Source organism: Ambystoma mexicanum, chromosome 11 (genome assembly GCF_040938575.1).
Source record: "Ambystoma mexicanum isolate Mex_15411 chromosome 11, UKY_AmexF1_1, whole genome shotgun sequence".
Lineage (NCBI taxonomy): Eukaryota > Metazoa > Chordata > Amphibia > Caudata > Ambystomatidae > Ambystoma > Ambystoma mexicanum.
Genome location: NC_090934.1, coordinates 735,932,887 through 735,948,001, shown reverse-complemented (window position 1 = coordinate 735,948,001; position 15,115 = coordinate 735,932,887). Strand labels below are relative to the sequence as shown.

Genomic DNA, 15,115 nt, shown 5'->3' with positions numbered 1-15,115 from the left:
GTTTTGGAGGGTTTGTGGGAACTGTAATTGTTGGTCACTTTCAACTGGGAGTTCGGAAAGTGACAATCAGAGGGACGGGATTGGTAGGGTTTGTGGGACAAACAGGAATAGCTGGGACTGTGAAATAAACAAGGGGGATTGTGGGAACTGTAGTGTTTTACCTGAGTAGGCTGGGAGTGCAGGAAATAATAATCAGAGGGACGGGAAGAAGAATGATTGGGAGTATTCAGATAGTGAACAGGAAAAAAAGGATTCTGAGAAAGATGGTTTCTGAATGCAACAGGGTGTGTAATGGATTCACCAGAGCTGAAGCGGATGGTGGATTATCAAAAAGGAAGTTTATCGGATGGAAGGGAGGTCGCATTGATACTGGCCAAAAAAGTCTCAGGGACCTTGTCTTCCTCGTCCCTTTTTCTGGTATAGTACTGCGTTCACCTGGGGCATTTCCCTGAGCATAACCCTGGATTCCCTTATCCAGGTGATCCGCCTCGGTTTGTCTACCTCTATGTTTGGACATTGAGAGAGCTGCTTCTTCCTTGGCCACCTGAATAAGGTTTTAACGAGATCTACTTGGGGAAATACCCTCAGGTATTTTCACACATCCAAGTGGTAACTGCGCCTCTGTCAGTCTCCCATTGCTTTTGTTGTAGGTCATATTCAGCTTCCTACAATCTTCTACTTTTCTGTCTTTTTGTCATCCTCTGACCTGGGTCAACACTGGGAGTTTGACTTCTCAAGTGTGTGTCAGCAGATTCACATAATCCCTCACAGTCCTAAACTGTCTCCAGCAAGGATCTCAGACTTTAGATCCAGTAGATAGGTAACACATTGTTAGCTTTCTATGTCAATACTTTGGGCACATGCAATACATTATTACACTTTGTTCTCATTATTTCAATGACTGCGAACCTTTGCTTATAGTCAATCCTGTCATAGACTGTCACCCAGTTATTTAATTCCATTTTCAGTATTGCCATAGACTTGCTACAACTTGCTGTACTTCACTTTGTCTATCACTAATGTGGCACACATGTTTATCTAAACACAAGAGTTGATGGCTTGAATGTTTACAATGAATCTTAATCTCTGGCATTGCTCTGGGCAACCCTCCAGACCATTGTTCTTCACCTGCCGAGCCATTACAGAAGAGGAAAGACCAAATGCAATCAGGCTTGGTCCCTCCCCAAAAGGGGAAGTTCAGCACAAACCAGAAACGATGTGACCTAGCAGTATAGCTGGACTGCCCCTTTTGGGGTTGCACCAAAACTTGATTTGCATATAGTCTTTCTCCTTTCTGTAATGACTTGTCAAGCTAAAGAATGATGGTTTGGAGGTTGCCCAGAGCTGCGCCAGAGGTTTAAGATTACCTTGAAAGCTTCCAGCCATCACCTTTTATTTTGCTTTAGTCGCCCTGAGTGGGACCTGTATGCCCAGATGTGGGTCCCGAGTCTGCTGGGCCTAGAGACTCAAGCTGCTACTCACCGATGACGCCCAATGAGGCCTAAACATGTCTGGGGATGCTTGTGGTCTTGTACAGAAGAGATGTAACATATCAGTTTGGGGTGGACTGCCTTATTTTCATATGGTTGTTCCCCTTTCTGTACTTGTTTGACAGGCTAAAGAGCGATGGTTTGGAGGGTTGCCTAGAACTGCACCAGAGGATAAGATTAACTCTAAACCTTCCAGCCATCAGCTTTATGTTTTACACATGTTTTTCCGTCACTTTACCCATGAAATGTATCCAGTGCCTCAATCCCTCCCTCGGTTTCCCCTACACCTTGAATAGATGTTCCACTTCTTATCAGAGTATGCTTGAATCGTTGCTCTTTCGAAGTTTGTTATAGTTGTATTACAATCGTGAAACATTTTCTCTGTATCTAACATTGCTCGCTGAATGATTATTATGCTTTGTTTGGACTTTATTTTAGTGCATGCATTATACTTTACACTCTCACCGATTCTTAGACTTTGGAATTAACTTAGTTTTACATCATGTATCACTTCGATAATTCCTATAATTTGAACAGACGTTGTTAGATATTACATATCTCAATTCGTTCTGTCAATGCTTAGGCTTGAATGCAGTTTCGCTCAGGCCTTGATTTCAGTATTACACTTAATTTAACAACATGCATAAACATTCTCTCTCTCTCTTTTAACTATTATTGGACTTGGGTGGGCTTAGGGTGCTTATTTTCCCAGCATGCATTGAATGTGTAATTTATGTTAATGCCAATGGGTATTGGACTGCATGTCCTAGCATGCATCACATCTCTTGAAATACTTGTCATGCTTGGCCTGGGTTATCATATGAAACTTTGTTTCGTAGAATGCACTGAATATCCAAGTCTCTTCTATGTCATCTGCTCTAGGCGTTGACCTGCATGTCCCAACTTAGATAAATTACTCTCAAAAGTTTAGTTTTACCTGGAAATGATAATTCACCTGGTTCCTCTGAGGTCTTGTCCTCCTACTTCTTTATTAGCCTTCTGCTCCTCAGCTTACATTTTGTTCTTCCCATTTGATATACATGAATGGGTACTGGACTTCATTCCCCCATAGCTATCCAATGTGTTTGGCTTTGACTGTGACTGCTTCAGACCATTCCCCAGAACCCTCCCATCTCTTCATTCTTCCCCTCAGTTTACTCCCGATCATTCCTACTTGTTTCCAGAGCGTTGTCGATGTGTTCACCTCTCACTTTCTAGTTTCTCTCCCGTTGGCTAGGCTGTTGGTTTCTGAAATTCTTACAGAACCAAACACTATTTTCTGCTCTTGTTTACCAGTTTGCTAAGGCGTTCACAGGCTTCACCTTTATATAATTTCCTCCAACTGGCTACCTGGGTCTAGCAGCCCCTTTTGGTGTTGGAAATCTCTTTCCTTCTTTCTCCCTCTTTCTCTCCCTTCCTCTCTCTAGGGCCGAAACACAATTGTGTCGACATATTATTTTGCTTTTTTGCCTGAAGTGATCATTTGACCAGTGGTTTAAGGTATCCACAAGAACTTGACAGAACTAGAAGGGTAGTTCTTGTGCATCTGCCCCCCGTTTGGTCCAGGGATTGGATTTGAATGAAATGGAGAGATTGGGACAAAATGAGGGTTGTGTAATCGCAGAGAAAATCTGTACCTGCACAATTTTAGAAGTGGTGTTCTAACAACTAACCAGTTGATCTTTTCACTTAACTCGCTTTGTCTACCAACCCCCAGCACTACTGAAATGCATGTGTTTTTGATGTTTTCTTAAATGAAACGAGCGTATGTTTTTATGAGTTGTCTTGATAGTTTTTGATATCAATACACACAGAAATACATTTTTTGATAAAATTAGGTGTTTGCAGAATGAATTCATAGCAATCAAAATAAAGGAACAGGTTCTAAGTGTTTTGAGTACCCCTCGTAGAAGGCGCTTTTATGAAGGGCGATATACGAGAATGCCATATAACGTAACATTTGATGGTTGTGTGGCTTTTTAAGTAATCTGAAATGAATATATTTCGTTTGTTTATGTATTGCACATTTCTGCGAGTTCGAAACAATGCAAATGATAAAAACAAATCTTCTTTTTTTACAGAGCGTGATGCATTTGATACCTTGTTTGATCATGCACCGGACAAATTGAACGTTGTGAAAAAGGTTGGCATATATTTTACATGTGAACAAAACTATAGCATGAAGGAAATGTAGAGCTAACTAATGGGGGCAGGCATGTTGTCCTTTCCAGTGGTTTGTCTTTAGGATGCACAAAAGTTGGCCAACCATTATTTCCCTATTGGAAATAGTGCTTCTTACCTGCTCATTTGCATGGAAGCTTCTTGATTTTAATGGCTCTCTTTCTCAGCAGATGCTTATGTTGTCAAGGGTACACTGGGGTTGGGGCTGTTATGTCTGTATACCTTGTCCTTTGGTGTAGGATTCTGACCTGATATCACTTCTGACTGGTGGCTTCGGTGCACTTGACAATTCAATGTACATTCTATTGCTTTATGCCAAGAGTGCCTCTAGAGACCTAGGAAAAGATTCCTACCGGAGTGAGGCAGGAAGTGACGTTTGCCTCATGCAACTCACCAAGTAAAAGATAACCAAAGAATTATTCTCCACTCCTCTCAAATTGGTCACAAGATGCATTCTGAATTCTTCATTTCTCCGAAAATGTGAATAAATCGCATGACAAATTTGGAGTGTGGATTCCTCATTATTTCGCAGGCTGTTTTCCAGTTTTCATTTAGCATGCTTCAGCCACCTCACCTTTAGTGCATGAGGTACACTTTTCCTAACAAATGAAAGGTGAAAATTCTATATAGTGTGAAGCTCCCTGAAAACAATCCATGAATGTGCTCCATAGGATGAAGAGAACGTCTAATGTCAAGGGACGGACAGAGCTTGTGTATGGTGTAGAAGGTTCGGTTTCTGGGCACTCTGAAATATGGACATGCTCGTGTCGGGTGGACCAGCAAATGGAATCCCTGGGTGGTGGTTGTGCTTTCATGGAATACACGATGGTCCAGTTAAATTGGGATTAAGGCAAACAGAGCTTGAATTCTCGTTTGTTTTTTACTTAGTTTGGTTGAGGTGAAAATCCAGTATGATTGTTATGCTTGGGTTATTTCTTCTCAGTTTTCTGCTGCGCGAAATATCGGGGAGATTGCATAGTCATAGGCCATGGTGAATGCCATAATTTTTTGGTTCTCATTTACCTACGTACATCCTCTTTATTCTTCTCAAGTCACAGAGTGGTATCGCCATAAGGGCAAGTATCCTTTAACCCGCATAAGGTTTTGCCTTGTAAAGCGTCCAATGGGACCGGATCACAGCCTGTGCATTTTGGAACATTTCTTATCATGACTTGTCTCTCGTCTTCTATTAGTTGACATATCGTCGTACATTTTCCATGCTTTTATTGATGTACAAGGCTCGATTTGGACAAAACACCATAGCTTTGGCATTCCCGATTTATATTTGGGATGGGACTTTTCTTCTGCCTTTCATTATGGGCTCTGGCACTATATAGGCTCAGGGGATTATTGAAGACGGGGGTGTTGGGCTGCTGCCATGTTTCTTAGCCAAGCTCTTTGAACTAAATGTCTTGGACTGATGTTGTGCTTCTTGTACTGGCTACCATGCTAAGCGTCTCTCTAAGCCTATAGGCCTCACAATTGCCTTCCCTTGGACTTCATTTAGGTGGGCAGACCCAAGTCAGGCATAGGCAATGGAACGTTTCGGAGTATTCCCTTTACATTTCCATGTATCATATTTTCCTGTGTGGATGGAATTGTGCCTATTGCTGTTCAACCACACTACTTGGAGCTATGTGTTTTTTTTAAGCAGTCCTGCTCCCTTCATAATTTGATGTTGATGATAAACATTCCGAGAATTTGTGCTTGGCATGGTAATGTGTGGGTTTTGTTGGCCATAGATGGAGCCAGGTCCCACCCTTTTGAGACCCTTCTTTCATAGATCTCCTCTTGCTTTTTGCACCCTGCGTGGGTATCCTCAGTGGTCTGGCAGCACAATGCAGAGTGAGAAATCGTGAGCATGCAAGACAAACTGCATTTGGAATGATGGTGCATGTGCCTACCAGCCATTTCACGTTCCAATCCCCTCTTCCACATATACTCAACCTAGAAGGAATAAACCTTTTGGCACCCACTGTTGGTAGTGCATCTGCCATCTGTAGGAGTTTTGTGAAGATAGGCAATATTTGTAGATCGATCTGCTAAAAAAACAAAATAGTAGTAAAAATGTACCTGATGTGGCGGGTAAAAAGTATACTCTACAATGTTTCTGGTTATTGTCAGTTGTAGACTAATAGGATCATTGGTTTACGATCAAGGTTATTACTGATTATCTTTAAACAGCATACAAATGTTAAAAGTCAAAACATCTCTGCTCTGTCACTATTTTAGTGGCATAGATTTAGAATACCTTTTCTTTAAATGCAATTGTGTAACATAAATTACATAAACGACATGAGTGTCAGCACATTCCTTTTTAATTTCCACAACTTTGGATCTCCCAATGGTACAGATTACATTATTTTGTTAGTAAAATACAAAAATATTTTGTAACTGAATACTCTGTAGACTTTTTATGCAGGAAATGTAGTCTGAAATTCAGGAAGTCGGTCATTTCTCCTCCTGAAAGAGCCAACATATTTGAGAGGTCCTGTTCCACGTTCAATTTTTCAGTTTGACTAGGTATGTTTGTTTGGCCAGCAAAAATACCTCCTCCACTCGCCAAACATCCTGTCAGCGTAGGGTCCAGTTTGTTAAAGATTTCAATCAGGCGACACACACTTTGGTCTCAGCCTAGTATGTAGCGCATAACTGAGATGCTTTTCTCCTTATTTTATGCAGATTCATTTTAAGATGGTACCCCACTCATATCACACCCCCTTTTCAAATACCCGGGTCACAATGGACCATGAACCAGGCTGGTTGGTGACATGCAATATTTATTTATTTTAAAATTCAAAAGAAATCATACAATGTTTAATATGGGGCAGCAATCACCAATGGGGTGATAATTACAATGAGAATTTAAGTAATGCACTTGGTTTAACCGTCTTGTGCAACATATACAAACACCAGGGAATAAGAGCCCTTTTTGATTTAGGAAAGATAGCACCAAGTTAGGATTTCCCCCTGCAATGTTCCCTCAACCCACAAATACTCAATTCTGAATGCATAGAAAGACACAGCAGCTAACCAAGATTAATAGGCAGAAAACATAATAAATTTCCGACCTTTCCGCACAGAATAAGAGGCACAAATAGACTTTAACCCCTTAACAAAGGCCTAAAATAGCACTCGGAAATGTCAAATAATTAATTAATGTGTGGTTAAATTATAATATACATATGTTTTATCACAATAGCATGTAGTTGTATCACTGGCAATCACAAGGCAATGGATCAGCAAAAGGTATACAATTCGAAAATGAGTGGAAATTTTAGAACAGATTGCAGCCAAATGACACGTGTACACGTTGCATTTCTTTTCCATTCCCGTTTTAAATTACCCAAACGGTTTTGGAGTGCAGTTTTTGGGTTGGGGGATAGATATATACCACCGGGACATTCTAGAGTTGAAAATAGGTCTCCAGCTATGAAACTGGATGGGTTATGCAAGATATAAAAAAGTGCGCTTTGAGCAAAATGAAGCCATGAAATAGGAAAGGAAATCAGTTGTGACAAGAACAGTTTTACTCTAAACTAGAGTATTCAGACTAGACCACCAAAGATGGACACAGTAAGATCCAAGGTTGATTCGCAAATTCAACCCCGTCACCCCAGCGCCCAACCCTGGCGGAAACCAGTCCAATCACTCAAAATAGGACTAATGGTTTAGGATTATACAAGACAAAATTGAAAAGAGATGGCGCTAGCACTTTAGAAAGTCACGGGCAGGGTGCACAGATATTTCTAACAGTTTTTAGCAAGTTATCAGGATAAGGATAGGATGGCTTAGAGAGTGGGATAAGGACAAAGGCAAGACAAGATAAGTTATGGGTTTCTATGGGGTAGGGACTATACTCACAGTCCACTTTTAGTTTTGGGATTTTTGGACCGTCAACAAATTCTGGTCACCACACGGCTGCACGCCTGGCAAAAGAAAACAGCTGGGCCGTTCTGGTCACCGGATGGCAAGGACAGCGGAATGGCAATTCTGGTCCCTGGATACTAAAGGTCAGCTGGATGGCAGGATTGCAGCGGGCATGCAGTTAGTGGGCAGCAAACCAGTCTGATTTCAGGATGCAAAAGGAACCACAGCTTTCCCCATTGGTTATTTGGGATTTAGTGGATTTTTCTGGGTCAATAATCTTGCTAGAGTAGGAATCAGCTATGCTTGGGTTTTGCAGTGGGATCTGGAGTAGGGTCAGCAATGCTTTGGCCTTGTAGTGGGATCTGAAATCTGGATGGAGCAGGTCAGGAAGAGTGCGTGGGTAGAGTCTTGTCAGGGACTCTTTATATAGAGCATGGTGACATCATATACTATATTGCTGGGCCGGCTTAGCTAAGCACGCTTCTAATCAACTGGATTGGACAATCAATCTTGGCTGCCTCCCCTAATATGTGACTCAGTTTAGGAGGTTGCATTTTATGCAGTAAAAAGACCTTTTTGCCAAAAATCAGTCATAACAGAATGTACACATTTGTACATTTGCAGCACCTTAATAAATGACATAATCCGGTCACATATTTTATGTAGAGCATAGCAGTCCAATCCTGCAATCTGTGAGACATTGTTTGGTCCGTTTAATACTTTTTAGTAATTTTGAGTATGAAAGATTCGGCCTAAAATTCCATAACTTTATACACATGTGTGGATGATCATAAGGGATGCTTTTCTTGTAATCCGCAATACTTTGCCATTTCTATTCCCAAGGTGTCAGTGAATTCTACCCTGTCTTCAATGAAAGCCCATAAAATCAAATTTAAACTGTAACATTTTTGCATTTTTACAAAGTCTTGCTGCAGAGATAAAAGTCTTTAACGTTTATTTATGAAATGGTCTCTAGAAGCAAATGGCAATCCTTTGTCTGTCACTGGACCATTTTTTTCTCTACAGCTGCCACCATCTGTCATTGCCTCCAGAGCAAGGTGGGGATTATAGCTTGATTGAAGGTTTATTGCCCCTTTCCCACTTCACACTTTCTTGTACTGGGAGTTCTATTGTCAGAGGTTTCAGCCCAGACTATATTCTTTCCAACCTAGTAATTATCATTGGGATGTTAGTCCCTGCTGAGAGTTTTTATGGCGGTTCCCTTCCTATGGGGGAAGACTTGGCTCTGCCAACTGGAATAACCAGTTTTTATTTAGAGCTTGCAAACTCCAGACCAGGTGGTTTAAAACCTTTATTTTCTTATTTTGGGTCCTGAATTAAAACAAACCTGTGGAATAAAATAGCTCATGTGTGTATTATCAACAGCAACAAAGCCCCTTCACATTGCTAAATAAGGCAAGCTTTCATTCAACAGTTTACTTTTAAACAGGCATTTTTCTCCTTTTTAGTTTGCAAAGCACATTTTTATACACGTGCGGTCAAAAGCAGGCATTTCATTTTAAATTCGGTTTTGCATCTTCATCAGATTCCCACACTGTCTTGCAGCCATAGTTATTTTCTTGAATGCAGGAGTTTTGTTTGAAGCACAGATACCTTGAAACTGACATGGCCTTGATAGCTGAAATCTCTTTGAACTACTGAGCTTTGATACTTTATGTGAAGAAATGAATGTATTTTCCTGTGCGGGTAAAAGTGGAGTTCCTTGGTGATTTTTCTCAGAGTTGCTTTGACAGTGCCTGTCATTCAGAAATCATCCCTGGTTTTGCTGAAGCACCATGAGATATCCTGGGGATGGCAGGGCCTTATTAATCTCTGTGGTTTAAAGAAGAACAGATGGAAATAAAGGTGAAAAAGTTTCCTTTTTAATGAAGATTTTGGGCTTGCGGCAAAGCAACGCTGCTTTTCCACACTATTCCATTTGTATATATCAGCACACTGGCACGCTCCTTCGGTGTGTTCCCTTGTTCCATCCTGCCCAATCTGTGCTCGGCGAGATGGTGCAGCCATTTATTTGTTGCTGCGAAACGCAGTTTTAAGGCCATGGTGCTCACAGGAGCCAGCACAACCATGTTGCTGTTCCTGCGCAAATGCAGCTTGGTTTTGGTGAAATTCTGTCCAATGAGTCAATGTAGCCCAAAACCTATGTTTTGAGTACCATACAATTCCTCACTGTCAATTCACTGGCCATGTGGGTTAATGTCAAGATGAGTCTGGGAAGGATAGCTGAGGTGCAACACTTTGGTCTTGCAAGCAAGACTACAGCAAGGTTCGAGACTAGAGTCCGCATGAAGCACAATACAAAAAAAGATTTTTATTTACATTTTGAGTGCAAAAATATGGAACAGAAGCATAGAGGATTTTCATACTCTTATCTACTTTTGAATTCTATAGTTTGTTTCACTATGTATAGCTCATTTCCAGAGATTAAGCTGCTGTTACCAGAGGGCAAAAATGGAAAGTGCAACACTGCATTGCGCTGGGACTATAGTCTGTTTTCCTAGCAGTTGTCATAGTCCAGCGATAGTTAAGTGTGCCATTTCCTAGGGCAAGGCTTACTAGGCAGATGCACTACCAACAGTGGGTGTCAAGTGTGCCCTGAAACCTAAAAACAGCAAACAGTACCCTTTGCAAGGGGAAGAGGCTGCAAAAATGTGGCATTACCCAGAGAACAATCCTCTAGGCAGTCATCAGATTCAACATCTGATCTTGTGAATTCCAATAAGACATTGTTGGATGGCAGTTGTGTTGTATGTTCTCATTGCTTGAAAACCCTGCAATACTCACAAACACATAAACCATTACAAGCATGCTAATGCAACAAGCAAATATCACTAAAAATAACAGTATGATCTAACCTAAAGTACAGTTGAAAGAACGACCCAGCTTTGAAGTAATTAACTTAACAAGGACCATCTGCACATCTGTGTCTTCAGGAATTTCTGAAGGGGAGGATTTGAGTTGTTTGCTGGAAATTTAAAGGCAGCTGTGTCTAACAGATGGCCGGACCATCACAGGACGAGCGTTTAGTTGTGCAGCTTCTTCTGAACATGGGACCTTCAAGTTGGAATTGATCCCCACTCCTGAGACCTCTTGTTAAATCACCTGGCATTCAAGGTTTGGGTGCCAAATAAGTAGACCGGTTGCCTTGTATGGTTTTATGTATATGGCAGGTCTTAATTAACAAAAATCCACGTGTCTGGGATAAGCCATTTCTCTTAGGGCAGGTGTGATGCAATTTGCAGTTTCTGGCCTCAGATACCCATCTTCTCTGTCACATGAAATAATAAAAAAATGAAGATCAATACTATATCCCATGAACTTTAAAGTACTGTAATAACAAGTGTTAATGTCATGTGCAATTAAATATAATGTTCCCTTGACTGAGGAGACCCAGTGGATGGCTTTTTTAGCAAAGTGTTCCCCCAAGGTCTGGTATATATATTTACATTTTGAGTGCAGAAATATGGAACAGAAGCATAGAGGATTTTCATACTCTTATCTACTTTTGAATTCTATAGTTTGTTTCACTATGTATAGCTAATTTCCAGAGATTAAGCTGCTGTTACCAGAGGGCAAAAATGGAAAGTGCAACACTGCATTGCGCTGGGACTATAGTCTGTTTTCCTAGCAGTTGTCATAGTACAGCGATAGTTAAGTGTGCCATTTCCTAGGGCAAGGCTTACTAGGCAGATGCACTACCAACAGTGGGTGTCAAGTGTGCCCTGAAACCTAAAAACAGCAAACAGTAACCTTTGCAAGGGGAAGAGGCTGCAAAAATGTGGCATTACCCAGAGAACAATCCTCTAGGCAGTCATCCAATTCAACATCTGATCTTGTGAATTCCAATAAGACATTGTTGGATGGCAGTTGTGTTGTACGTTCTCATTGCTTGAAAACCCTGCAATACTCACAAACACATAAACCATTACAAGCATGCTAATGCAACAAGCAAATATCACTGAAAATAACAGTATGATCTAACCTAAAGTACAGTGGAAAGAACGACCCAGCTTTGAAGTAATTAACTTAACAAGGACCATCTGCACATCTGTGTCTTCAGGAATTTCTGAAGGGGAGGATTTGAGTTGTTTGCTGGAAATTTAAAGACAGCTGTGTCCAACAGATGGCCGGACCATCACAGGACGAGCGTTTAGTTGTGCAGCTTCTTCTGAACATGGGACCTTCAAGTTGGAATTGATCCCCACTCCTGAGACCTGTTGTTAAATCACCTGGCATTCAAAGTTTGGGTGCCAAATAAGTAGACCGGTTGGCTTGTATGGTTTTATGTATATGGCAGGTCTTAATTAACAAAAATCCACGTGTCTGGGATAAGCCATTTCTCTTAGGGCAGGTGTGATGCAATTTGCAGTTTCTGGCCTCAGATACCCATCTTCTCTGTCACATGAAATAATAAAAAAATGAAGATCAATACTATATCCCATGAACTTTAAAGTACTGTAATAACAGGTGTTAATGTCATGTGCAATTCAATGTCATGTTCCCTGGACTGAGGAGACCCAGTGGATGGCTTTTTTAGCAAAGTGTTCCCCCAAGGTCTGGTATATACTTTGCAAACATCCAACTCTCTCTCCTTAAATACCTCCCTGCGAGAGCGCTTCGGTCCTCGAGCTCCGAACTCTCTGCAGATCAGACTTTTTTTCAAGCAGAGAGTGGGGTGTAGATCTCTCTCTTCGGCAGGTGCCTTCCTCTGGAATGGCCTCCCTGCCCCTCTCAGACTTGAGCCAGACCTCCTTAAATTCTGTAGTCATCTCAAGACCCTTCTCTTCTCTACTTTCTTCCCTCTTGCCCTCCATTGCTAATGTCCCCTTCTGCCTCTGCGACTGGGGGCCTGGTTCCTTATGAGTCTTACATGGCACCAGGGCCCTACTTCACCAGTCTTTACCAGCATTACCCTATGGACCACTTTCCCCAACTAGCCTGGTGGGGGTGGTGGGCCTCCCATCTTGGTACACCCCTCAGCCTTGTACTTAGAGGGGGGCCCTCCTCTGGCACTCCTGGCGCTTGTCCCCTAGAGTTCCCCCCCAGCACTTGCCTAGCCCCTGGGCCTCCCCTATCCCTCCCCACTCCCCTCACCCTTCTAGCACTATGTATTACTGCACTTGTACGATCCGAATGTCACAAGGCCTAGTAGGACCGTTATTGTTGTTTATCTCCCATGTTCCCCCTCCCTCTTTTGCTTTGTGGCACCTGGAAACACCTAAAATGGTTCAAGTTCCCATTTGGTTAAAATAATTACAATTATTCTAATGTGTATGTGTGCTTTACTTTGCAGGACCATTTTGAGTTTTTAATGGCTTCTGAGCTGGCCATTCATTTAGCACAGCCTCAATTTAGAGTGATAAAAATGACTTGCTATAGCTGGCCACCGCCGTTATGTCATTGTCACCTGCTGTGCAAACTGCAGGCACGTTTGTGCTGGCCATCCAAGCATCCCGGTTGAATTGGACGTCTTGCTCAGTTATTTCTGATTCTTTATTGTTCAACGAAAGTTCTATTGATTCAATGCCTTTCAAAGCCCCTCCTTCTTGCTTGGACATTTCAGTTAATTTTGCACTGTGGCATGACATGGAGGTTTTCAGTTCATACTGTATCCCCATTTCTGATATGATTTCATAGATTCTTCTTTATTCCACCTTTACGCTTGGCACTTCGCATGCTAGGATATGGTGCTGAATTGGCAGCACCTCACATCCACAAATTAATCCCTTTGTGAATCAGTATTTCAATCGGGAATGCTCCTTCCATGCCACCGGCAAATCCCCATGACTCAATTCTTCAGGAACCTGCCAGTGTTAGAGATTTCCATGTACAGATCAACTTTGTAAAATTCTACCATCTGCAGAATCTATTATTATTATTATTAGGGTATTTATAGAGTGCAGACCAAGCTTTGGGAAGCAACGGAGCGCTTTACAATCATAGGGGGAAGAACACAGCGAGGGATGCAGAGAAAAAAGGAGTGGGTAGCGAACAGGAGAGAGTGGGCATTGGCAGTATGGGGGGAATACAGTGGGGAGCAGATAAGAGTCTCAGGTATGGTGGGGAGTGCCGGGTGTGTGGACCTAGGTTTTAAGGAGGAGCCATTCCTTGAATATTAAGGTATTGAGTTATGTAGAGTTTTTCTTCAATTTCATGTGCACTTGCTGCATTAATGTGGCAAAATATTTGTATCAGTCTGGCCTGCTTGCACATGTGAAAATACCTCCACATGGTCTCAACATGAAAGCAGAAGGATGACATTTTCCTGTTGGATATTGCACTACAGCATTATATATGAGCACCACACACCGTGGGTAATAATAAGCAGCGCTCAGATACCTGAGGGTTCGTAGCGCTATATAAATGCTAAATTATTATTATTATTATTATTATTATTATTATTATTATGCTTCCTGTACATTGGGTGATACAACCTTCAAGTGTCATTTAGTGGAGACCGGTGTCTATCTAGATTACCCATTGGTTTTTGGAGCTTGCAAAGCTAATCCACATGAACAGTGTTCTTTAGCCGTGTTATCCTCTTGGAAGGGACCCTCTTTCTAGTAAATCTGAATCTCATTCAATGAATTTGTACTCTGGCACTCCGACGGGGCATTCTGTCTGTATGCATCATGCACTTCTACCAGTAGGACCACTGAGTTTTGGACTTTTTTTCTATCTCTGCATTACCTAATTTTTCACTGAAATGGGTGACTACGTTGCCCATACCTTTCACTACATGTGCACATTTTTTATTTCTGTTTATGCCATGAAATCTTCATTTATGTTCCTTTATCGAGGTCTCATTCAACTTCAGAATCTTGAAGGATATGAACAAAATATTTGGTATCATCAACAACTGTGATCACACAGATATTTGTGGGCGTGGTGAGATGCACGCAGTGCACTTAGGGCGCATTAACACCTAAGATGTCCTGATTATTGGGGAAAACCAACTGTTTAATTGAAAAAGAATATACATTTGATGATAGAGTAACTCTTATTAAAGATGTTTTGTTTTTTGGATTTTCAGACCCTGATTACATTCGTGAATAAACATCTAAATAAACTGAATTTGGAAGTGACCGAATTGGAAACCCAGGTATGATTGCTAGCATGATAGAATACATTGACGTTGATACTAATGTTGTTAAATGGTGGGGTTAGTGGTGAAGAAACACTGATAGCTTGGTTCTTAGCAAGTTCAAAGATTGTTTTTATGAAGAAATCAGTAATTTCCTAAATTAACTGTGAGAAACAAATTTTAATTGTTCTTATAATATTGTGTAAATATCTTCAGTAATGCGTTTGAAATGTGTTTTTTATAATTCTTTTATTTAAATGTTTTTAGCAACACGTTTGTTTCTTAAAGGTAACCAATCGCATTTCAACAGCAGAATGTCATATCATAGAAGCACCCTTTTAAAGAATGACCAAGATACAAATATGTGATATGGTGATAATTGTATTTGGGTACATTTGAAAAATCTATTACAGATGTTAGAACCCATTTTGCTTTTATTCTAAGTTGGCTACGCCAAGCTTCTTAAGTC

At 41.2% G+C, this 15,115-nt stretch overlaps 1 protein-coding gene across 1 annotated transcript in view; it reads left to right on the top strand.

Moving 5' to 3' along the window:
* The window catches only part of PARVA (parvin alpha), a 411,197-nt gene that overhangs the window by 334,140 nt on the left and 61,942 nt on the right, over positions 1 to 15,115 (top strand). Inside the window, exons 9-10 of the mRNA XM_069623635.1 lie at positions 3,572 to 3,633; positions 14,596 to 14,664. Coding sequence (XP_069479736.1) covers positions 3,572 to 3,633; positions 14,596 to 14,664 — 131 coding nt within the window. The remainder of the gene's footprint in view (positions 1 to 3,571; positions 3,634 to 14,595; positions 14,665 to 15,115) is intronic.